The sequence below is a fragment of the Oryctolagus cuniculus genome, chromosome 6 (assembly GCF_051225735.1).
Source record: "Oryctolagus cuniculus isolate XC-2025 breed Fujian yellow rabbit chromosome 6, ASM5122573v1, whole genome shotgun sequence".
Lineage (NCBI taxonomy): Eukaryota > Metazoa > Chordata > Mammalia > Lagomorpha > Leporidae > Oryctolagus > Oryctolagus cuniculus.
In genome coordinates this window covers 57,148,144-57,170,921 of record NC_142872.1, presented here as the reverse complement: position 1 = coordinate 57,170,921, position 22,778 = coordinate 57,148,144, and the positions used below count along the sequence as shown (strand labels likewise).

The 22,778-nt window shown below is 48.8% G+C and overlaps 1 protein-coding gene across 4 annotated transcripts in view; it reads left to right on the top strand.

Annotated features, from left to right (window-relative positions):
- The window catches only part of SLIT3 (slit guidance ligand 3), a 642,447-nt gene that overhangs the window by 410,358 nt on the left and 209,311 nt on the right, over positions 1–22,778 (top strand). For all 4 annotated transcript variants that reach the window (XM_002710368.6, XM_089335062.1, XM_089335061.1 and 1 more), the window contains one exon: positions 21,781–21,852. In XM_002710368.6, coding sequence (XP_002710414.4) covers positions 21,781–21,852 — 72 coding nt within the window. The remainder of the gene's footprint in view (positions 1–21,780; positions 21,853–22,778) is intronic.

Sequence of the window (22,778 nt, the reverse complement as noted above, 5' to 3'; positions counted from 1 at the left end):
GAGAGGTCTTCAAAAAAGGAAAGATGAACATTTCGAGAAACTCTGCAAGGACTTGAAAAAATTGTGTGCACCAAAATGTACTTTCCTTGTCACTTCTATTTTGCCATGAACTTTTTGAAGAACCCAAATGGGAAGTTTCCCCTGACCTCTCTTCTCTGAAACCCACTCCTTCATGTAGAAGCCACCACTGTCACAGTTTGGGATCCAAACCCAATTCTGCTGATGCATTTGTACACCAATACACAGTTGCATGCACAGGTGCGTAATGAATGCATGCTTTTTAAAAAAATAAACTCTTGGAGCTGGCGCTGTGGCGTAGCTGGTGAAGCTGCCGCTTTCGACACTGGCATCCATATGGGTGCCAGTTCGAGTCTTAGCTGCTCCACTTATGATCCAGCTGCCTGCTAATGCACCTGGGAAAGTAGTGGAAGATGGCCCAAGTCCTTGGGCTCCTGCACTCATACAGGAGACTTGGAAGAAGCTCTTGGCTTTGGCCTGGCCCAACCCTGGCCGTTGAGGGAATCTCTCTCTGGAACCCTGCCTTTCAAATAAATAAAATAAATCTTTAAAAAAACTAAACTCTTGGGTTTTTCATCCTCTGAGCTCTAAGTTTCACTTATTCTGAACTCTTTTCCAAAGCAATAGTGTTTCCCAGGTATAAATCACCCAACAGTAAATGTGCTCTTCTCAGCAAATGTAATTCATTTGAGTATAACTCCCAATAAATTGCCTGTGATATTTCTTTATTGTTAGAGACAATGAGCAACGCCATGGCCAGGAAGGGTGGTACTGCACCAGTCATTAGTTCTAATGTGGTCTGGCAGTTTTAATCCTTTCTGTATTTTTAAGGATAATAGCCTGGGATGGTGTGTGGAGCTATTTTTTTTTTTCATTCTTTCCTTTCTTGAGCATTAAAATATGTGGAGGAAGTGGGAAGAGGAGTGGGATCTTTTTTAAGACAAAATGCATTGCTAACCCTATTTGTGCAGTCTGAAACGTGGGGTGGAAGTTGAACTTGTAATCAGGGTGACAGCCTGCTCTTGCTAGACCATGGCACATTCCTTGTAGGACCTTTGTATTTCTTTACCTCTCATCCTCTTACTTCTTCCTACCATTCACTACTTAAGCCAAGCTCCTGTCTGCCTAGAAACAGCTCTGTGCATGAACGTGTGCTACATCACCACAGGACATCAGTTACAACCTTCAAAGAGACTGCCTCTTGAACTGCTTTTGTACCCCAACATTTCATGAATTCTAAAGCTCTACTGTGACTCCAGTGAATACATGTTAAAATAGTTTAACTCCAGGATAAATGGCGGTAGTAAGCCAGGCAGACAGTATCAACAAGCGTGGCTATCCTGTTTGTGCCCGTGGAGGCCTGGGTAGGCAGAGGTGGTGAGAATGAATGCAGGATGAGTATGAGAAAGCAGCTCCTCTGTGTATGTGTGGTTTAGCAAGTGGAGGCCAGCATCCTGGCAGTATTTTCATTACCTGTGCCTGTTTGCACTGCGGCCTTGTACAGGCTTCCTTGTATTTGTACAGTGTTGTCTTTATGTGTGAAACCAGAGCAGTGGCGCCTGAAGTTGAATGAGCAAGGACAGAGTGGCTGCTCATCAAGTGTTCTCTCTCTGAGGAAGTCTGCAGACCTAAGCTGTGACTGTCATGGTGCTTTAGGGATGCACCACCATCAGTGGGCAGGGTTTGGAAAGCCCCATCCCCAGAGATCATAACATTGAGGAATCCCAGGACTAGCTAGAACTGCACCAGCTCAGGGCACCAGGATACTGCCAAAACTCTAACCCAAGGAGTTGCCTCCCCCTGGAGACCAGTGGTCAAATCCCTTGGGTTCTGGGCTCCTCTATTGCATACACATGTGTCAGATGTGTTATCTCCATAGCAACTTGACCTTCGGCCCTCAGAGGGGGATTAACTTTGGCTTCGAGGTCTGGGAGTTTGTTGTAAGCTAGGAAAGAGAAGCTCAAGGCTACGCCAGAATGCCTCGAAGAATGCTAGCACATGATGAGTGCCCGTTAAGGATGTATGAGGCCTTATCACTTATTATGATGGCCATTGTTAAGATAAGGTTTTCTGGGTGTGTCCCATAGAGGACATAAGAGTTACAACCTCTGAAGTTTCCTAACTTTCCCGTCTGAGGGGAGCTCTGGTTTGCTGCTATGAATACCCAGAGCATGGTTATCAGGAGTGGAGAAGTTGAGGGGGCGGTTCTCACTATTGGCCGCCTCACCCATCTTCTATCCCAGGCCAACCTAGCAGGATAGGCCTTGAGGGAACTGGAATGCATTCCTTTATCTCCCCTGTGTGGGGTCCTCAGGTTGGAGGCAGGTGCGGGTGAGGCAGGACTTGGGCTCCTCATGGAGTAGGGTCTCGCCGACTCTGAACACCTGTAAGCCTCTGGGAGTGTGGCGAGAGTTAGCAGCTGCTGGATGCAGGGGTGAGAGGGCCTTCATTGAATTCCTGCTTTGCTGAGTGCCTCAGTTTTCTTATGAGAAAATGGAAGGGGTTGGTGGGGTCCTAAATGTGTCCAAGTGCCCTAGGGAAGGGGGGCACCTGTGCCACCTGCCCAGTATCCCCACTTCAGTCTGTATTGGTTCTGTGTAGCAGGCTCTATGGAATTGGCCATTTGACAAGTGTAGAACACACCGAACTGGGCACTGGAAGGATGATTCTTTGATACTAACAGAGTAGTGGTGGGTGGCAGGAGGATGGAGGAGAGAAAGTGGGGTGAAGGGAGCAAGGTAGGTGGGGGCTTTGAGAGGGGCTTCTTGAAGGTATGTGGGCTCCAGCCATCCACACACAGATGCCCTGCTAACCCCGTGTCATTGAGTCCATGCCCAGGCAGCTGGAACGAAGCAGTGCCAGAGCTTGGGACAGTGAGGCACAGCGGCCACCGTCTGGTGTGGAGAATGGGACCCTGCTCTACTGACATGCCCACGGGCCCATAGGTTTGTAACTGATCAGAAATGCCCAAACAAGGGGAGTCCTGGCAGGGAGGATGTGCTGACTGATGCAGGAGCTCTGGGCGTCCAGGGGTGCCAGGGTCACATCCCCAGGACGCTGGGCTGCTTTGAAGTGCTGTGTCCCTGCCGGTTCACCTCCTGCTCCACAAGGGTGTGGAGGCACAGGGCTTGCTGCAACGCACCGTGGGAGAAAGAGGCAGGTGGTGAGACGTGACAGTCTGGCTTTGCAAATGGAAATTGACATGTAAATATGAATTGGTTAACCAGCAGTGCCTGCCTGTCTGTTGGGTTAGTGGCGCAGAGAGAGATCCACAGTCACACCCGGTGAAGGACTGTGCTCTCCCTACTTAAACCCTTCCACAGCCCTCCCTGTCCTCAGTGTGCCTGGAGATGGCCCCATTGCCCACCCCTCCTCTCTCTGAGCCCCACCCTGTGCTCCCCTGTGCTCTCTTCCGCTGCCTGCTGCCCCCTTGCTGGCTACATGTGCTTTATCTACTTCTCAGATGTATGCATCCCACCTCCAAGGCACATCCACCTCAGAGTCCTGTCCACACTACTCTTTCTGGCCATACACTGGGGTCTCCAAATTCCATGGGCATGAGGCTCACTCAGAGGGTTCATGGAAAACCCAGGCGGCTGTGCCCCGCTCCCCCGAGAGCGTCTGACTTAGCACATCTGGGACAAGACTGGAGCATCTCCATCTTTCACAGACTCCCAGATGACACAGATGCTGCTGGCCCCACACCCGCTGTGCATCTCTCGCTAGAATCCGCCTGTCCCTTCATTTGCACTTCCCTTCCTCTAGCTGCTAAGCATGGGCTCAGTGTTTCTATCACACATGCTCCCATTGGACAAGCATGTGGCACCTGCTTATAGCGCTTAGCAAAATTGTAAATGCTCATCTGTACACTTACTTCCTGTGTCTCTCTGCTCTGCAATTCCTGAGTGCCATACACAGCACTGTCACGGTCACCACTATCATATGGCGCCAAACACCATGCCTGGCATGGAGTGGGTGCTCACTGAATGCCTGTTGGGGGGAAGGACCTGAAGACTGCATTAGGAGGGCTGTGCAGGGCATGTTGCAAGGGGGTAGCCAAGGAGGAAGAGGGCACCTGCCTGGTTAACCTACGGGAGAAATGACAGCTGCCCCACACAGCACTTCTCATGTCCTGCCCTTGTCAGATAACACAGAAGCTACCTTCAGGTCAATAGGAGCCTCCTGGGGCCGGTGCTGTGGCTCACTTGGTTAATCCTCCTCCTGTGGAACCAGCATCCCACATGGGCACCGGGTTTTAGTCCCGGTTGCTCCTCTTCCAGTCCAGCTCTCTGCTGTGGCCCGGGAGGGCAGTGGAGGTTGGCCCAAGTGCTTGGGCCCCTGCACCCACATGGGAGACCAGGAAGAAGTACCTGGCTCCTTGCTTCAGATCGGTGTAGCTCCGGCCATAGCGGCCATTTTTTAGCTCTATAATTTGTTGAAAACTGTGAATTCTGAGCAAAGATGCTTTATTTTGAATGGAATCCAATGATGGTGGAGGTGTTTGGTCTTTTCTCCTAATCTTGGCCAGATTGTGTCAGCAAAGGAAGTCAAAGCTGGGAGGACTGTCTTGGTCCTAGGTTTGAGGATGGGGCCCTCTGCAAACCGGGGTGGGGTTGGTTGGGAAAGGGCGAGAGGCCTCAAGTAGATCTCACAGGCCGGGGCCTCAGGAAAAAAGCAGGGGGCGCAGAAGTCCAAGGGATGCCCCCATCCCACACCTCTTGTCTCCCCACTTCCGGGCAGCATTCCACCCAATGGCTTGAGTTTGGGGGACTTGGGGTCTTTAACCAAGACTTGAAATCCGCTTGCATACTTTGCATGGACGTTTAGTGCCCTCAAAGAGTTCACCTTCTTCTGCTTTCACAGCTTTAGATGATAGTAACTCCCAACTCCCAGGGCAGCGCTCACTGCTTCCACCCTGTCCCAGGCTCATGGGAGGAGCCCCCAACAGCGGTGAAAATGGCCAACATCACCTCCTTCACAATCTCAAGTTTACCTCTAGTGTTTTTAAGTTTGAGCCTGTCTAGAAGTTCTTTTCTTTGTTTTCCCTTCTTAGGGAAATAGACTGTGGCTACATACAGAAATAAATGATTTAGAAAAGCGCAGAAAAAGTGTAGGAGACGAGGAGAGAGACAAGAACCTGGGCTTTCTTTGTTGTATCATGTAAGAAAATTCAGCTTTTAGCCTGGCTTTTAAGTAAGAGATTAAGGCGCCTTTTACCCAGTGTGGATCTTAGGGAACGAGGATGCTTGCATAATACCTTTTAACCTTATGCCCTGTTTTCTTGTGAATTTTGTTTGTAAGGGCTGAGAGTGTTTTGCCCTTCTGTGGGTAATACCAGGGGCTCTAATTGCCGGCTTTTAAAAAAGCAAGTTCCAAAGACCCAAAGGAAGTGAGGGCGTTTGCAGGTTCAGTGGTGTGAGTCTCAGACACATTGATGAGAAGAATTGGAACTGAAGCATTAAAACACTCTTTAAAAGCTCGGCCATTATGGAGCCCATTACTTTATATACATTGTCCAAAATCATACAACCGAAGGGAAAGAAAGGAAGGGAAAGAACTGGCTTCAGTTCAGAACGTCAATTATGCCTTTTTTAATCCCCTTTTCACAATTTATTTGACATTTGAACAGTGGCCAAAAAAGCTATTATAACTATAAAATATATTCATTGGTATAAATCTCATTAGTTGAGCGATTTAATTAAAGTATTGACATGCTTAATTGATACGTGTAAGCCAAGACCATTTTCATATCTCATTTCCATATGCTTTCTGCTTTAAGAGAAGCAAGGAGCTGGATCTTATAAAAGAAAAAAAGTCTCCCTCCATAAAAATGCTATAGATTCATCTGCTTCTGACATCCCGGGGGACCGTTTCCTGCTACTCTTGCTTGATTCGGTGCCAGCGACTCCTCTAAGTGGCGCTGCTCAGAGGGAAAGTGATGTATGCCCTGCTTGAGTGCCTGTCAGGCCCTCTTATGATCAATAGGAGAATATTTATATTAATAAAGCACCAAGTTAATTAAATAAAACGGTCCTCTGGGTAAACTTAAGATACTAGAGGATGGGCAAGAATCAATATATTCAACCATTTGAACATTAAGTATGTGCCTTGAAATTTTATAGAGCTTTTAAGAACTCGCTTTGTAATGTAAAAAGTTTGAAACCTGCACAACTTTGCTTGGCCAGAACCTTGTGTTCTGGCTTTTAGAGCTGAGGGAGACAGCAAGGACTGGGAGTGTTAGAAATAGGGGAGCCCCCCTTGGGGAGGATTTCACCTTGGAAGCCACAGCTGGGCTGAGGGACTGAGGGACTGGGCAGGGTCTGACGGAGGTGCTGGGGCTTCCTTGTGCCCTGAGCAGCCTCCTGAGGAGATCCACGGACTCCCTTTCTGTTCTTGGTCCTCCCGGCCTGGGCCAGGCTGCAGCCTCTTCCTGCTGCGTCCCCTTCTGTCTTTCTCTGCCTCTTGTTCTCTTAGCCTGTCTCGTGTGTGTGCGTACACCTGCCACCATCCTCTTTTGCTCTGTGGCTCTGGGTTTCCCAGTCTCTCCTGTGAAATGACTGTCTCCAGGCATGTGTCTTTCTGTCTGATTTTTTTTTTTCCTCTTTGATTGTCCCTGTCTCACTGTGTCAGTCTCTGCCCCTTTATCTGGCTTTGTCTCTTTGCCTCCCCTCATCATTCTAAGGGATGAGTGGTTCACAGGTTTGGCCCATCCACACTGACATTCACAGGTTGGCTTTCCGGGCCCACACAGAGAGCAGCCTCCTGCACCGGCTTTGGGGACGGAGGAGGGGAAAACAGCTCGCAGTGTCTTGCCTCAAGCAGCCAGGTGCATTTGCCGAGGTGACGTCATATCTGCTGCCCCTCTGTCCTCTCCCACAATGTGTCCTCTCATTTTCTTAGCTGTGGCCCAACTCTCCAGGTGCACTGTAGTCTCCTTAGCAAAGACAGTGGGAAAATGGAGGCCCCAAGACCACTTTAACAGGCTCATGAGGATCCCCTTCCCCAGAGAGAGTGAGGAACAGACAAGAAATTTTCTTTTTCTTGTTTTTTATACTTGATCTTAGTCAAAAGGCCGAGAAGCAATCTTTTTCTTTTTTTAAGATTTATTTATTTACTTGAGAGGCAGAGTTACAAAGAGGGGGAGACAGAAGTCTTCCATCCACTGGTTCACTCCCCAAATGGCCACAATGGCCGGAGCTGCACTGATCCGAAGCCAGGAGCTTCTTCCAGGTCTCCCATGTGGGTGCAGGGGCCCAAGCATTTGGGCCATCTTCTTACTGCTTTCCCAGCCCATCAGCAAGGACCTAGATCGGAAGTGGAGCAGCCGGGACTTGAACCAGCACCATATGGATGCTGGCGCTGCAGGCAGATGTTTAACCTACTACGCCACAGTGCCAACCCCAAGGAATTTCCTTTAGTAGTAGCGACAAACTCAGTCCAGCCTCTCGCTGTGACTGAGCTCAGCCTTCCATTTACTGCTGCTTCCTGCATGGCTCTTGGCCTGGCCCCTCTGACCAGCGCTGAGTCTGCACAGAGGCAGCTGGACTGACCTTCTGCTCAGTCCAGATCCTGTGGGTAGGTCAAGGCCACCTCCCAGTCTAAACCCTGCCAGGCTGTCCTCCCAGCTATCCCGCCAGCTGCCCTCAGGCTCACTTCTCCCTCCCTCTCCTTACATTCCTGCTGACCTCACCCCTGCACAGCCATTGCTGCACAACCAACCGTTTCCCAGCCAGCGTCCCAGGGTTTACCAGGGACTGGGTGACTTTATCCAGTGTTCCCCTCTCTGCCCTGCACCTGTCCATCCTAGTGAACTTGGTGGGTTCCAGCAGGTTGAGTGGAACCCAGTTATTGCCTTCCTTGTGTTGAACTTGACCTGGAATCCCTGCTTTACAGTTTTAGAGTTCCTAGGTCATATTCTCTGGAGCAAAGAAACAGGAATTTGCCTTTTGTCTCTCCATAGTGTTTGAACATTGACTTGAACAGGTGCAAGTACCGATAATAATGAGTAGTAAGTGCTTGTTATGAGCCGGATAGCAAGCATGAACTCTAAGTTCATTCGCAGTTTCGTAATAACTCTATAACATAAGCATTTTCCTGGTCTCCCACTTTATGGCTGAGGAAATCGAGGCTCAGACAGGGCCACCTGCCCATACAAAGTGACACAGCTAGCGCGTGGCAGAGCTAGAGTTCACACAGGGGGCTCCTGGCTCCTGAGTCATGCCTCAGTGCCTCCCATCTGCAGGACTTCTGGAGTCGGGCAGGAAAAGGAGTTGGGTTAGCAGGAGAAGCACGACCCAGGCTATAGACAGAGCTGCATCTCAGACAATGGTGGAATTTCACAGGGAATCTCCCCTCTGTCCCTTCTCTGCCCCTGCCTCCTACCGCAGGGCCCTTTTCTCTTTGCCAAGGACAGGGCACCTTACTGTATGTGGCACGAGACTAGTGGCAGCCACCTTGCATTCATCACTAAGTAATTTCATCTTTGCAGTTCACTGGGTCCTGCCAGCACTCCCGTCCCTTGTCTAGTGCCTTTCAAACCAAATGGCCAGGAGGAGGCCTGGGATTAACTATGAGTGTGAAGTTCAAACTCGGTGACAGTCTATTGAACTGCAACCATTTTTACACAAATAAGAGAACAGGATATCTTCTGCCTGAGTCGATACCAGGACATCCACAGGTGCAAGCTATTAGCAAAAGCTGTAATTGCTTTGAAGGGAACAACAAAGTGCAGGGCGCCACCATGGGACATGTCTTCATTGCACGGACGTAGCCTCGTGGTTTAGGTTGCTGGCTGCTTTATCTGACGGTGGCTCGGAGAGGCTGGTTCTATGCCTCAGGATGCTGAGCTCTCACAGAAATGCTGTCTTGCTCCAGTAGAAAATGGTTTTGAGCCTTTCTGAAGCCACTCTGACTTTATCGCCAGATCACTTGTTTCATGGAGCTCTGGATTGACAGGATAGAAAAGGCACCCACAGGCCACATGGCCTTGGGCTGCAGCCCTGCATTTCAAGTTCCAACCTCAGGGCAGCTGCAGCCCCAGGAACGGCCCTCTCACTGGCAAGTTCATATTGATGGCCATGGTGTCTTCAGGAAAACAGAATGGACCGTGCACGGGTATCCCAGTGCTGCATCTCTCGGGAGGGGGGAGTTGTTCAATCCACAGCACAGGTGATCTTGGAGCCAGGCTCGCAGTCAGAGGAGCCTTTCCTCGAGTTCAAGTTAAACTTCTGAAGGTTGCAGTGAGGCAGAAGTCAAGAAACAGCTTCTACTTCTCCCAGAGCTCAGTGCCTTAGCCTTCTGAACCTGAACTCCCTTTCTTCTTCCCACTCCTGCCCCCCGTTTTATTTCTGCTCATCCTCTACCTCCATGAGGATTTCCAATCTTTGACCCATCTGAGCAAGGAGGAGTCGGATCCCAGTGTCGATTGCCCCGACAACAATCAGAACTGGCTCAGGGCCAGGCGCCCCCTGCCCAGGTCTCCTGGAGGCTGATGCTCATGGAGGATCCCTCTGCATCGAGTCTGTGACCTCCATAGTCTGCAGAGGGGGCACGGGAAGGAGCTGTTCGTGGAGACGAAGTGTTGTCAGGCACACAGCCCTTTTCTGGATAGAATTCATTTTCCAAATATATTGTACGCTCTCAGGCCAGGTTTAAACTTTCTTAGGAGAATCGAATTATCTGTCTGCTTAACTGCACTTCTCCACACAGCTGCTCATTCCCACGTTCAGCTTTGCTCCTAAGCCTTTCTTGGCCGAAGGCTGCTCTGTCCATGGCTCCTTAGCACGCAGGACTGTGCTACTGGCTTTAGTTCTCGGGCATGATCCCCGCCAGGGACATAAAGATAGCAAGAGCTCTTTGAGGCACAAACTGGGCTTGGGGGAAAACATGATCCTCCTAGCTTGAGGTTTTTATTCTCGGTCTTCCATGAGCTGGGCACTGCATCAAATCATATTCACTTATTTTCCTAGCCATTCAACTAATATATTATAAACTGTGCATCAGGCAAAAGCCCCTAGCCACATGAAGTTAACAATTTAGTAAGGGAACTGGTAGAAAGCACTGTGGAACCTCACAAGCTCAATCCACTGTAAGCACGTGGATTATGTGACCAGCAACCTCTCGGAACCCAAACTCACTTTTCTCTCTGCCCAGGTGGCTAACTTAACTTTTTGGTAAAGTAAAATTTAACAGTGTCCTGGCACAGTTAGTGAGTTAAAGGGACCATGTTGGTGAATGATTAGCTATCTTGCTTGGAAAAGGTAAGCAGATGTGAAAAATAAGTTAAATTAATCATTCTCACTCCCCCGCTTTCTGACACCAACAGAAAGGAGCCCAAGTAGTAGCTGCAAATATGGTTTCCTAAAACATATTAGGCCGGCGCCGCGGCTCACTAGGCTAATCCTCCGCCTTGTGGCGCTGGCACACCAGGTTCTAGTCCTGGTCGGGGCGCCGGATTCTGTCCCGGTTGCCCCTCTTCCAGGCAAGCTCTCTGCTGTGGCCAGGAAGTGCAGTGGAGGATGGCCCAAGTGCTTGGGCCCTGCACCCCATGGGAGACCAGGAGAAGCGCCTGGCTCCTGCCATCGGATCAGCGCGGTGCGCCGGCCGCAGTGGCCATTGGAGGGTGAACCAACATTAATGGAAGACCTTTCTCTCTTTCTCTCTCACTGTCCACTCTGCCTGTCCAAAAAAAAAAAAAAAAAAAATTAGAAGCACACTCTCCCCTCCATGCCCTTCATTTTTGCCAATTATCGCCTAAGTAGATTTTTACCTGTAGGATATTCTGCCTCTAGGTGATCAGACCACAGACTGGGACCCAGATGAGGGTGCCAGGTCAGCAGTTAATCACCAAGCAGGCCACATGCATGCACTTCTTTTCAGAACAATTCCATAAACGCTCCCCCATCCCTCTACTCTCCCTCTGTCGCAAGCTTCCATCTCCTAATTGCAAAAGCTTTTTGGCATGGGAATGTCTTTGTGAAGAAGAAAGGACTCAATTTGGGCCATCTCTAAAGAAGACATAGGAACAAGGACGCTTCTCCAATTAATCAGCAAATGCCTGGCTCCAGCTTTCGGGCCAAAAGATCGATTTACATAAAGCTACTTCTCAAGATGAATTTACCCCCTCTCTCCCTCCCTCCTCCCCCTGCCTTCCCCTTGTCCAGCCAGCATTAGATATGCGACTGGATTTCAGATTGACAGTGTCAGCTACGACAATCAAATTAGGGATGAGAGCCTCAGATGGCTGCCAAGGGAGGGGTGGAGAGGACCGGGGTAGATTGAGGGGGAGGGGTTGGTTAGTCAGCCTTGAAGGAGGATGGATTGCACAGGAATGGGCTCCCTTCCCCAAACCCCACTGGGCAAACACACAGCTTCAAACAAAGAGGAACAAAACACCAGTCTGCATTCTTTCAAACCAGTATGAACACTCCCCACAAGCCTCCCAGGCAAGGTTGGTAAGTTAAAGCCAGAACATCCCACTGGGCATAAAAACTAGCAGGCTGCTATCTCAGGTACATCATTAGATCCTTAGGCACAGCTGATTTTCAGCATTGGATTTCTGCACGCGATATGCAGTTGTGTCTCCTGACAGGGTCATAGTGATGCATGCATGGAAGCTGGAATCAGATGTCTGTAGTTAGAATCCTGCTGATCTTCCCTGGGCCATCTAGTGACACAGGGGAGCCTGGACCAGAACAGAAGACATAATTGGGCTGATAATGAGAGCATCCCAATCCCATCTCATGTAACTGCCTTGTTGCTAAATTGTGATAATCCCAGGGATTAGCGGGCTGTTGGCTGGAGGTGATCAGTCAATCACATTGCTGTTCCGTGGACAGCCGTGGAGAGCGTTAGTTGGAACTGCATAGGATAATTAAGTGAGGAAATTTCTGTTTGAACTAGAAGCTTGGATTAACCCGGCCAGCCTTGGAAGAGTGGTTTGGAAAGACTCAGGGGAAAGCCTGGAGTTGGAGAAGGTTCTGTGCTCACAGGCAGGATGCCTGAATGTCTGAGTGCTTCCTGGATCCAAGGGCTTCAACCGCACTGGACAGTCCTCCATATTTTTTCATTAGCACACCCAAATGCCCTAAGCAGTTCTATATTGGGTACCTTTAGCTTGGATCCAACCTCATAAAAACTTTTCTCCTGTCAACAATGAAAATGCAAGTTCCTGTAGCATCCAGTTCCTTGCCTTAATCCTAGAACTGCACTATCCAATCCAGAAAGCACTAGGAGTCACGTATAACTTTGAGCACTTGGGATCTGGCCAGTCTAAATTGAGGTGGGCATCAGTCACACATCAGATTTTGAAGACTTGATCTGAAAACAAAAGAATATAAAATATCTCATGAATACATTGTTATTGGTCGCATGCTCAGATGGTGATGTGAAGGATCTTCAAAAAGTTACGTGGAAAATGCAGTTTTTAGAAATATTTTTATTTGAAAGGCAGAGTTAGGGAGAGAGAGATCTTTGCTCTGCTGGTTCACTCTCCAAATGGCTGTGATGGCCAGGGCCAGTCCCATCTGAAGCCAAAAGCCTAGAACTCCACCTGGGTCTCCCACATGGGTGGCAGGGGCCCAAGTACTTGAACCATCTTCCACTGTCCTTGGCATATTAGCAGGGGGCTGGATTGGAAGTGGAGCAGCCAAGGCTGGAACTGGTGCTCCAATATAGAATGCCATTGTCACAAGTGGTGGATTACCCATTGGGCCACAATGCCGGCTCAGCACGTTTTTAATCACATTTGTCCCCTCACACTTTGGATATATTAGTTCAAATAAAATACCTTATCAACATTAATTTCTTTTTATGTAATGTGGCTAATTCTAAATTTTAAATGACTTCTGTGTCGCATGCCACATTTCTAAGGAGCAGTGCCATTCTAGAATTTGCAGACCTCCCTGGAGGGACAATGGCCTCCACGCCCTCAGTGCTCCTGAACATGTATTTGCCTGTCGAATCCAAACCAGGGCTGAGGAATCCTGTTGGTCATGTAATGCATCACTTGATTTTGATTACTATGGAGAATTAATTTAGATGGGCCCTTGCACTCCCCCAGGAGCCCCCTCCCCCCGTGATGTAGTGCTGTTGTCTCAGCCTGATTTACTCATTGATTTTGACCTGTGTAACCCAAAAATATTTGAACTGACAATCCCCAGACCATCTGCCTGCCTGTGAAGAGACAAACTAAGATGCGTACCTAGGTAGCTAGTCCCAGAGCTAGCTAGTGATCCTGGTTAGCCTCACAGGCAGTGCTCCGTGTCAGCTTGCAGCCTAATGGGCTCTTCCCCTGCTTCCATCTGGTCAGTAAGCTGCCTGGGAGCATCTTTGCCTCACTGTCCTTGAACCTCAGGCTCTCAGCCTTGGTAACAGCTCTAACTGCATACCTACTCATCTACCTGCCTGCCGGGGGCTTCTCATACAGATTTCAGGGAATCCTTTGTGGTTGAGGCCTTCCTGGGCTGTCCTCATTCCAGCCTTCGCTGTGGGTTTAGGAGAGTCCGGGACTAAGTGCATGGTTTCCCCCACACTGTGTCTCTGGATCCCAGGCGAGGGTGCAGTCCCCTAGGACTCTCACCTTTTTTTTTTTTTTTTTCTGTTAACTTTTTTCCTTTAATTTGTTTTTAACAGATTCAATGTGATTTGTAGATACAATTCTAAGAACATAATGATACTCCTCCTTCCCGCTCTTCTTCCCTCCCTCTCTCCTCCTCTCTCCCTCCACCTACTAAGTGAACCTCCATGCCGAACCCCTGAGTGTTTTCCTAAAACACAAGTAAAATGTTGTCAGTCTCCCCATGCAGGCTTCCACTGCAATTCCATTTATCCCAACACCGGCAATCACACACCGGAGACACAGGAGGGCTTTGCATCTTGGTCGGAGATTTAAGCATTTAAGGGAGTAGTATGATATATTTGTTAACATCTTGCTGGTGTGATGATTATATTTGTGTTCAGGAGCACTTACTATGGTAGTGTTTAGAAAGCACTTGCTTGTCCATTATCTGTGATGCTTATCCTAATTTTACAGAAGTCCAAATTGAAGCCCCAAAAATAGGACTGATGCTCTCAGACACACAGCTTGTTAAGCAAACTGGAATCTCAAGTTAGCTCCTAACCTGATGCACTAATCGTTCTACCCATAGTTTTGAAACTAATTAAGATTTAGACTGTAGAGCCCATCCCGGGGTGTATGACTCAGTCTGGGATGGGTCCCAAGAATCTGCATTATTTCTTATAAAAAGATCTTTTTATCTTTTTATTATATAAAGATCTGCTGTGGCCTGGGAGGGCAGTAGAAGATGGCCCAAGTACTTGAGCCCAGGAAGTTCCTGGCTCCTGGCTTCAAATGGGCCCAGCTCCACCCATTGTGGCCATTTAGGGAGTGGACCAGCAGAAAGAAGACCTCTCTCTGCCTCTCTGTAACTCGGTCTTTCAAGTAAATACATCTTTTTAAAAAAAAAATCTTCACACACATTTGAAAGTAAAGCACAGGTGATAACTGAAATTTACTCATCACCCAGCCCCGAGAAGGTATCGACTCATATTTCACCTGCACCTCCACCCATTTCCCCCCCTTCTATGTTGTTTTGCACACAAAACCCAGACACCATCATCTCATCCTTAATTATGTCAGTCTCTCAAACACACCAAGTGAAAAGAGACATAACCACATTACCATTCCCATACCCAAATCTTAAAAAAATTACCAAGAATCTGTGTTGTTTCAAAGCACCATCAGTAAATTCTGACCAGATGGACCATGAACCTGACAGTGAGAAAGAGAGCAACTTCCCTGAACCATACCAACTCTTAATAATCTCTTTGTGCTGTCTTTATTTTTCTCAAACTACCCGCTTTAAAAGGCAAAGCCAAAGTAGCTGATGGAGCAAGCCTGCGTCCCCACAAGCCTGAGTGATCACACGGGTGTGTTTCCCTTTTCTTTGCAAACACTGAAAGGGCTTTGGGCCGTGAGTAAAGCAGAGCTCTGAAAGTGGTGTGAGTTTCAATTTAGAGTTTGCTTCTTGTTGAAAAGGAAAAGCTGTGAGAGGGCTGACGCTGCTGTTGGAGGTGTCTAGGTGTTCATTTTACATCCGTAAATGTCCTAGTGTGAGTCTTTGCACAATCAACGAGAACCCGAGGCCCAGGGAAACAGAAATGTGGCTCCGTTTGTGTCTGTGCCTTGACCTCTACCCTAATGTAACACACGGTAGGCACTTAGCTCGTTTTTGGTCATGCAAGTAGGATCTGAGGCGCTGTTTAATTCACCCACATTAAAGCCCTGGCTAAGGCTTTTCTAACAAGCTTCTCAGAGTGAGGCTGCCCGGAGGAGGCTGTCCTGGTATTTTTTGTTCAGTAACTGTTTAACATGAATGGAGGAAGCCACTCCTCTGCAATGAAATACTCAAACACAATGGAGCAGTGAAAACAATTAGGTTTGGGTTTTTTGCTGTTTTGTTATCGATGGTGGATTTTTTTTTTTTTTTGCACCTCATTGATGCTTTGATTCTCTGCATCCCTGGGGTAGGTGACAGTTACTTCAGGAAATGGTTCAGCTACTTCATTGCCGTCTCCCTCAGACAAAGGTTGCCATTGACCTGACACCCAGCTGGAGGGGCCAGTGTGTGTCTTCACTGGGACATATGCTTGGGGCTCATTCGATTTTGACAGTGACCTAACTGCAAATATATAATCTTGCTTATTAAGATAAATTGCCTGCAGGAGAGATTTACCTATTAAGATAAATCCTCCCTGAAGTCCACATTGTAAAATCCCCAGGGAACAATTTTTTCCTGCATGTCTTTCCCTCCCCACTGTATAAAACAAGGTAAACAAAACAATATCTTTTGCTTTGGTTCCTACAGCAGATCATGAGTCACTGAGTTACTATATATTAGGAGTTAACATTGGGGGTGAGAAGCAAAGGCTACAGCTTTGTACAGGCTGGTAGGATTGAGAGGACAAGACACTTAAGATGTGTAGAGTAGATCACCGACAGAAATTTTTAAAGCCCTAAATGAGTTTTGACTGATACTGCATATGCCAATAAGCAGACTTTTCTACTAGGCAGAGAATGGAAATTTCAATCTGTACTTGGGCCAATGAGAATTACAGTGGTAATCCACGGCCAGATCCCAAATCCAGTCATTCTAAATACAAATGCATTTCGGATCATGCCTTATTTTAGTCTGGCTAATCAAGAGTTAAAGTATTTATTTTACATGTTATACTGAAAGGTGCCGTAATTGTTCTCAAGGCACGGGAATTGGGGAGGCAAACATGTAAAGAAGTACAAACTCCATCAGGACTGGAGTGGGTTGTTCTGTTTATCTGATCAGTTAGCTTCCTGTGTGGCCTCTTGATCCTTGGTCCTGGATGTGCCATCTTTTTTTATTGAAAGGCAGAGAGATAGAGAAATATCTGGCATCTGCTGGTCTACTCCCTTAATGCCTTCACTGGCTGGAATTGGGCTGGGCCAAAGCCAGCTGCTGGAGCTCAATCCAAGCTCTCACATCTGGAATCAGAAACAGAGCCATGACCCAAATCCAGGCTCTCCAGTATGGAACGCAGGTATCTCAGGCGGCATCTTAATCACGGCACCAAATGCCCACTGCCTGCATCAGTCTTCTGAGATTGATGTGTTAATGTGCTGAGTGTCCTGATTCAAGAGAAGGGTCCTTGAAGCCTTCTTATAAATGCTTTGAGTTGGATCCCTATGGATCCCCTTTCCTACTCCTGGCTCCCATTCCTTGCTTCCTTGCCCTTCAGTGCTAAAGTCTTATAGCTGGGAACCTCTTCAGCAATCTGTCCTTATTGCTGGAATCATCTCACCCAGCTGTGGGGGTGGGGTGGGGTGGTTGTTAGAGCCTAGAACTTTGCATTTCTCCTGGGTGGTCCCTAGCTAAGAACTGCCTGATGCTGAGCTAAAAGAGCAACTCCCTTACTAGAGTCGGGAGCTCCTGTGGTATTGGGTGAAGGCTGGCATTTGACTGATTGTCCCTTGTTCTCCTCCTTCCTGCGTCCATCCTTCCTGATGTGAATCAATCTCTGATGGCTTGGTTCAGTGTCTGCTTCTGAGAGCACCCAACATAAGACAGACATTTTCCCTGAAATCAAGCTCTCATGTTTCATCCAAAAGAATCTAGAATCAAACGTGGGTACCCTTGTCTAGATGATAGATAAGGAAAACGCACATCCCTCCTTCCACTTTTATGGAATAAGTCCTTGCAACATTGAAACCTTTTATTCCTTGCAAAGTCAAGGGCACATGTCTCAAGGTGCTGATAAAGGTCATTTCTAGCAATGCAACTCCAGGGCTAAATGCGTACGGAGAGACTAATGGCAGCCATTCATTGAAAGCTTAACCATCTTCTAGATACTGTGCAAAATGGTTTACATGAGTCTGCTCATTTCATTCTCACAATTAACCAGTGAGGTCAATAAAATGAACAGCCTCACTGCAAGGATGGAGAAACCCAAGCAAGGAGCATGCTATTAGGTTGGGTAATCCCACAGCTAGTAAGTACCTCCATCTCATTCAGAAACAAGAACTCCCCAAGTTTCTGGGAGTTTCCAAGCCCCGTTTTGTAGCTTTGGGATAATTTGGCATTGATATCTAGGAGCAAATTCCTCTCTTCCCCCTCTTTAAGTGCCATTGAATACAAACAGGACTTGCTGGTAGCATGAGTGTGACCGTGACCAAGACAAGGCCATTGTCCACACTGGAGCACAGAGAAGATTGTCTTGCTCCTTTTCTTGCATGGGTAGGGGTGAAGGTGAGGTTGTCTTCTTTTCTTGCACGGGTAGGGGTGAAGGTGAGGTTGTCTTTTCTTGCACGGGTAGGGGTGAAGGTGAGGACTGTCATTCCCTGGTGCTCTGAGAACACAGCCCTCCTGACTGCTCCAAGAGCCCCCAGAAGCGCTTTCCAAAGCTGCACTGGAACTAGACAACCTTTCAATCCATTTATCAAAGTGTCTGCAGTTCCCGTTTCAAGGTAGATGGAGCAATAATAAATTTGCAAAGAAAGTTAATCTGTGTCCAAAGCATTTTAGTAAATTAAAAAGGCGGGGGGCGGGAGGGGGGGTAGGCTGCTGGGGGATATATTGGTTCTTGCCAACTTCTATTTGACTTACTGTCTCCTTAATAAGTCCTCTTTGGTCTTGTGTTTTTGGATGGAATAATCAGTCGGTTAATCATTTTCCGGAAGCTGGAAAATGCACTTGAGCTAATGCAGGTCTCCTTTTTCCCTTCAGAGCCCTGATTATTTCAAAAGGCATCCTGATTCCCGGCCCCAGGCTCCCAACCAACACAGCCTTTCCCACCAGCCATCTTCTTTGCTTGCCCCAGAAAAACCCAGCAAACCCCTCTCCCCTTTTCCCTGCTCCAACCATATACCTTTCTTCTAAGGCTCAAAAAAAAAAAAAAGTTCCCTTTTCTGGTCACTTCCTTCCTGGCCTTCCCCCCACTCCCCACCCTGAACAGCTTTCCTTGTGCAAGGTGGGGCACTAAACCCCAACAAGCAATCAGATGGAACTAGGCTCATGGGCCTCACGGATAGATTTTGTTATTTTTCTTTAAGTGTCAGCCAGAAACGGTGGCTCTTGTCTCTCTCAAAGATCGCACACTTAACAATAGCTCCGGGCTGGGGCAGCCTGCTGAGATAAACACACCATTAGGAACCCTCACAAAGGCCCCACAATAATTGTGAAGGGAATGGTTACCGAAAATGAAGCACCCAGCCCTGAACCCTCCTCCACGCCCCATCAGTAACACCATTAAAGCTGTCAGTTTGTCAGCCTACTAGAGGTATTTATGAAATCAATATACAATCCTGCAGATGGATGGCCGCGGCATTGTTAGTCGGAGAAGAGGGGCTCAATGGAAAATAAAATTAATAAAATTTACAAGCAGATTGTCATGGGGAATGGATAAATTCCCTCCAATCTACTCTCTGACTCTGCAGAGGCAGGAGAAACGCAATGGCAAGGAGGTGGAGAGAAAGCCGGGCTTCTTAAAGTAGGGACAAAGCTGGGTAAATTCGCAGCATGAAAATAGGGAACAGAAGCGGAAGTGGCTGCCCCGCCCCAGCGTGGGATTTGGCCCTCGGGACTGCCTAGGTGGGACATTGCCCAGCGCCACTGCGAGACTAGCCTGTGTAACTGTGGCTCTCCTCTCTTGGTCACCCTGTACTGTGGACCAGAACCTGTGCGATTGCTCTTCCTCCCAGTGTCTTTCAGGATGTGTTTCAGTAATACTTCGTGCTTCTTTCCTGCCTGGTCCCCTGGCGCCTGATTGGATCCCTAGCCATTTGTCCGAGGCAGAGCCGGAGCTCTTCTCCCAGGACAGCCAGAGATGGCCTCCAAGCGCCTGGGGCAGTTGTGAGCAGGGGCTTGGTGGCCTGGAGACAGGCCATCGCTGGGCAGAAAAGACCGGGCCCATTGTGGCTGCTGGAGCCTCGGCTGCAGCCCAGATGCCTGGTGGAAATCGTATTAGTCAGATGACAGGACCCTGGCCCCTTCTCTGGAGGCTGATGGAGAGCAGCGGAGTGGCCTTGATGACACCGCCTGACCTCTGCTGTCATCGTGGGCTTTGTTCAGCGTCCCAACTCCAGGCTGGAGCCCTGCTCATTGAATCAGGCCTGGCAGAGGGGGGTGGGGGTGGGGCTGCAGTGAGGCTCCCTGTGCATCTAAATTTATTTACCTCAGTTACAGACAGAAGAAACTGGATGTGAGATGGGGAGTACCCTTTGCTTTAGCTCAGAAGCCCTGGGGCTCACACCTGCTCCCTATTCTCATGCTAAGCCTTGCTTTGCAACCTAAGTGTGGCCCCAAACATTGCCCAGGTGTCCTGAGTTTCAGCCAGCTGCAGGAGTATGCGGCTTATCTCAGCAGGTGGGAGCACAGAACTGACTGCTTGTCTTCTGCCCCTTGGCCAACTGCTCATTTAGACTGCCCGGGGGTTTTAGGGGAAGATGGTTGTCTGGGCTCTCCTTCCAGATAGCTTTTGATTAGATGCCCTCAGACTATCCCTGTGTGGGGGAGGGCCCACGAATGCAGTCTCTCTGTTGAGCACCTCAGCACCTGCCACCAACAGATTCTCCTTACAGAGCCTTGTGCCAAGGAAATAGTTGCACAAGTGTCTCCAAACCATATGGGCAGAGATGGCTGTCCTCGCGTTTCTTTCAATGGCAAATAAGTGCCTGCCCAACCGTTTGGAATTGCATAGCCACCCTTACAATTGGATGTTATACAGCTCTTCAAAATGTTGGCATAAGTGTGCTGTTAATGACCGGACAGATGTTCTCAATATAGCAGGCAAAAACGGAGGTTATAATAGACCATTTATTATGCGGTCATACTGGTGAAATTTATATGTTGCTCCTAACTGGTAGCAGTGGTGATGTCGGAGTGCATGTTTTTACCTGAATACTCTCAAGCCAACGCATGCACATCCACATGGATGAGGCTGCTTTTTTGTGGAAGATGGAATTAAAAGCTAAGTAAATTGTGGTGCAAAACTGAGGGATCTTTGAAAAGTTCTTGAAAAATCCTACTATGAAAAAGACACACATTTCAAGGATGTTTGGCGCCCAAATAAACTTCTCTTCATTGTATTTTCCCATGAGCTTTATAAGTACTGTCTTATAATATCCTCCTATACATCTTCTATCTGAATAAAGAACTGTCCCTCCAGCCTCATCTCTACGCAACGCCCGCTCCATGCCGTCCCCCTTGGAGGTGTTTCCGCAGTATAAGGCTGTGCGAAACGTGAGCCAGACAGTGCAAGGCGTCCGTGCTCTGCAGGACACTGTGGTACACAGGGCAGGCCTTGCTGGGGCTCTACAGGTTGATTGCTCACTGCGATTCAGGAAGGATTGAGGGCTGAATGAAAACAGGCACCGGAGTTTGGCCTTGCAAAAAAAAAAATCATAAATAAAATGGGAAAACAAAAACAAAAAATGGCATTCTCAGGAGAGGTAACCAAGGCTTGGGCAATGCTTCAGCCCTGAGAACAGACTTGGGTTTTAGCCGGGCAATGCAACCTGACAACTATCCCATAGTAACTCTCCGCAGCACTATACATACTGGTGCTGCTTGATGCTAGACAAGGTGCCTGGGGCCCCCCTGTTTTGAATGGGTTTGTGGAAATGGCAATTTGAATACTTCATGCCTGTCTCTGAGAAGACCCAGGGGGCCTCCAGGGATCTCTGGGATGCTAGAATAAGCTGAAATGCTCACCCCATCAGAAAATTAGATGGCCAAGGCTCTGTTCCCATCCCACACGACAAAGGCAGAGAGCCCTGAGCAGCAAGGGACAGCCCTAAGAGATGTGCGATTGAGTGGTGTTGACCCTGCTGCCCTGCCGTGGGGGAAGGGCGGCGGGGGAGGGGGATCAAGGGGTCGTCTTTGAGAGGTGACAGAACAGAGAATTGAGTGTAGTGTGTGCAACAAACAAGCCAGTATCTTGGCTCGTGGCCTGGAGGTGCGAGACCACCCACAGCGCCCGCCCTGGAGGAGCTGCTCTCGCCTGGTAACCATTTCAGCCAGGGCCATCTCTGGCAGAACAATGGGACCTTGTAGCAGCCTGGGGCCTGAGACCACACAGTCCCGCCAACACTTCTGACAGCACAGGCAGCGCCCTGGCCCGCGCCCTGGCCCTCGCCCTTGCCCTCGCCCTGGGAGAGGTTTTGTTATCATAATGAGATGCAGAGAGAGCCGGCCTGGGTCTTTAACGTGGTGTGCCTCTTCTCTTCTTGTTTAGAGATCTGAGCGAGAACCAGATCCAGGGGGTCCCGAGGAAGGCGTTCCGCGGCATTGCTGACGTGAAGAACCTGTAAGTGCTGTTTTCCTTGCTTTGCTGCCGCACAGGTGGCCAGCTTGGGCTCTGGGGCCAGAGCAGGGGTGCGGAATAGGACGGGAGGAGGGAGGTCCAGGCGCCCTCAGACAGAGTGAGGGCTGCGCTTGTGTGGTTCCTAGGGTACAGAGCCTGGCCCCAGAGGTGAGCTGGGTGGCCTTGGTGGCAGCGTTCCCCAGCATCAACACTGTCTTCTGCCAAGTGGGGGTGGGGAGGGTAGCCCGTGGCAGTGTTGGCTGTGGTGAGAAAAGTGTTTTCTAAGTGCTTCATTCGTGGTAAGTGTTCAGGAAGTTGGGACTTGAGGATGGTGATGGAGAGTTCTCTGTTGCCTCTCCTGTGAGACAGGCTGGGGCCTGGGAGACCAGGGTCCAGTTGCACTGCACTAGGCAGTGTGTTTTTTTGTTTGCATGTTGTCTTTCACTTTTTATTTAGAAATAATTGATTCCTATAAAGTTTCAAAAACGAGTAGACAGGTCCCAGGTCCCAGTCTCCTCCAATGGTAGGATCTTACATGATCCTGCTGTGGTCTCAGCACCGAGAAACTGACGTTGGTGTGACCCACAGATCCCTGTTCTTGAGCTGTCACGGTCCCACGTGCACTCAGTGTGTGGGGGTGGGAGGGCAGCTCTGTGCAGTTTTGTCACGAGCAGATTCAAGAGGTAGAACTGTTCCATCACTGTTTCTGAACTTGCCGAATAGCCTGTCTTTCCTCCCTGGCCTGCGCTCTTCACTCCGTATCTGCCACGCCTGGGCCCTGACCCTCGCAAGGAGTGCATCTACTGAATCACAAAGAACCCTGCCCACGGGTTCAGAACTCGTTTTTTGAGAGGGCAAAAAGAAAGAGTGGCCTGGCTGAGAAAGCCATTCTGTCCCAGCCTCCCCTGCAGCCTCAAACTCAACTTGAG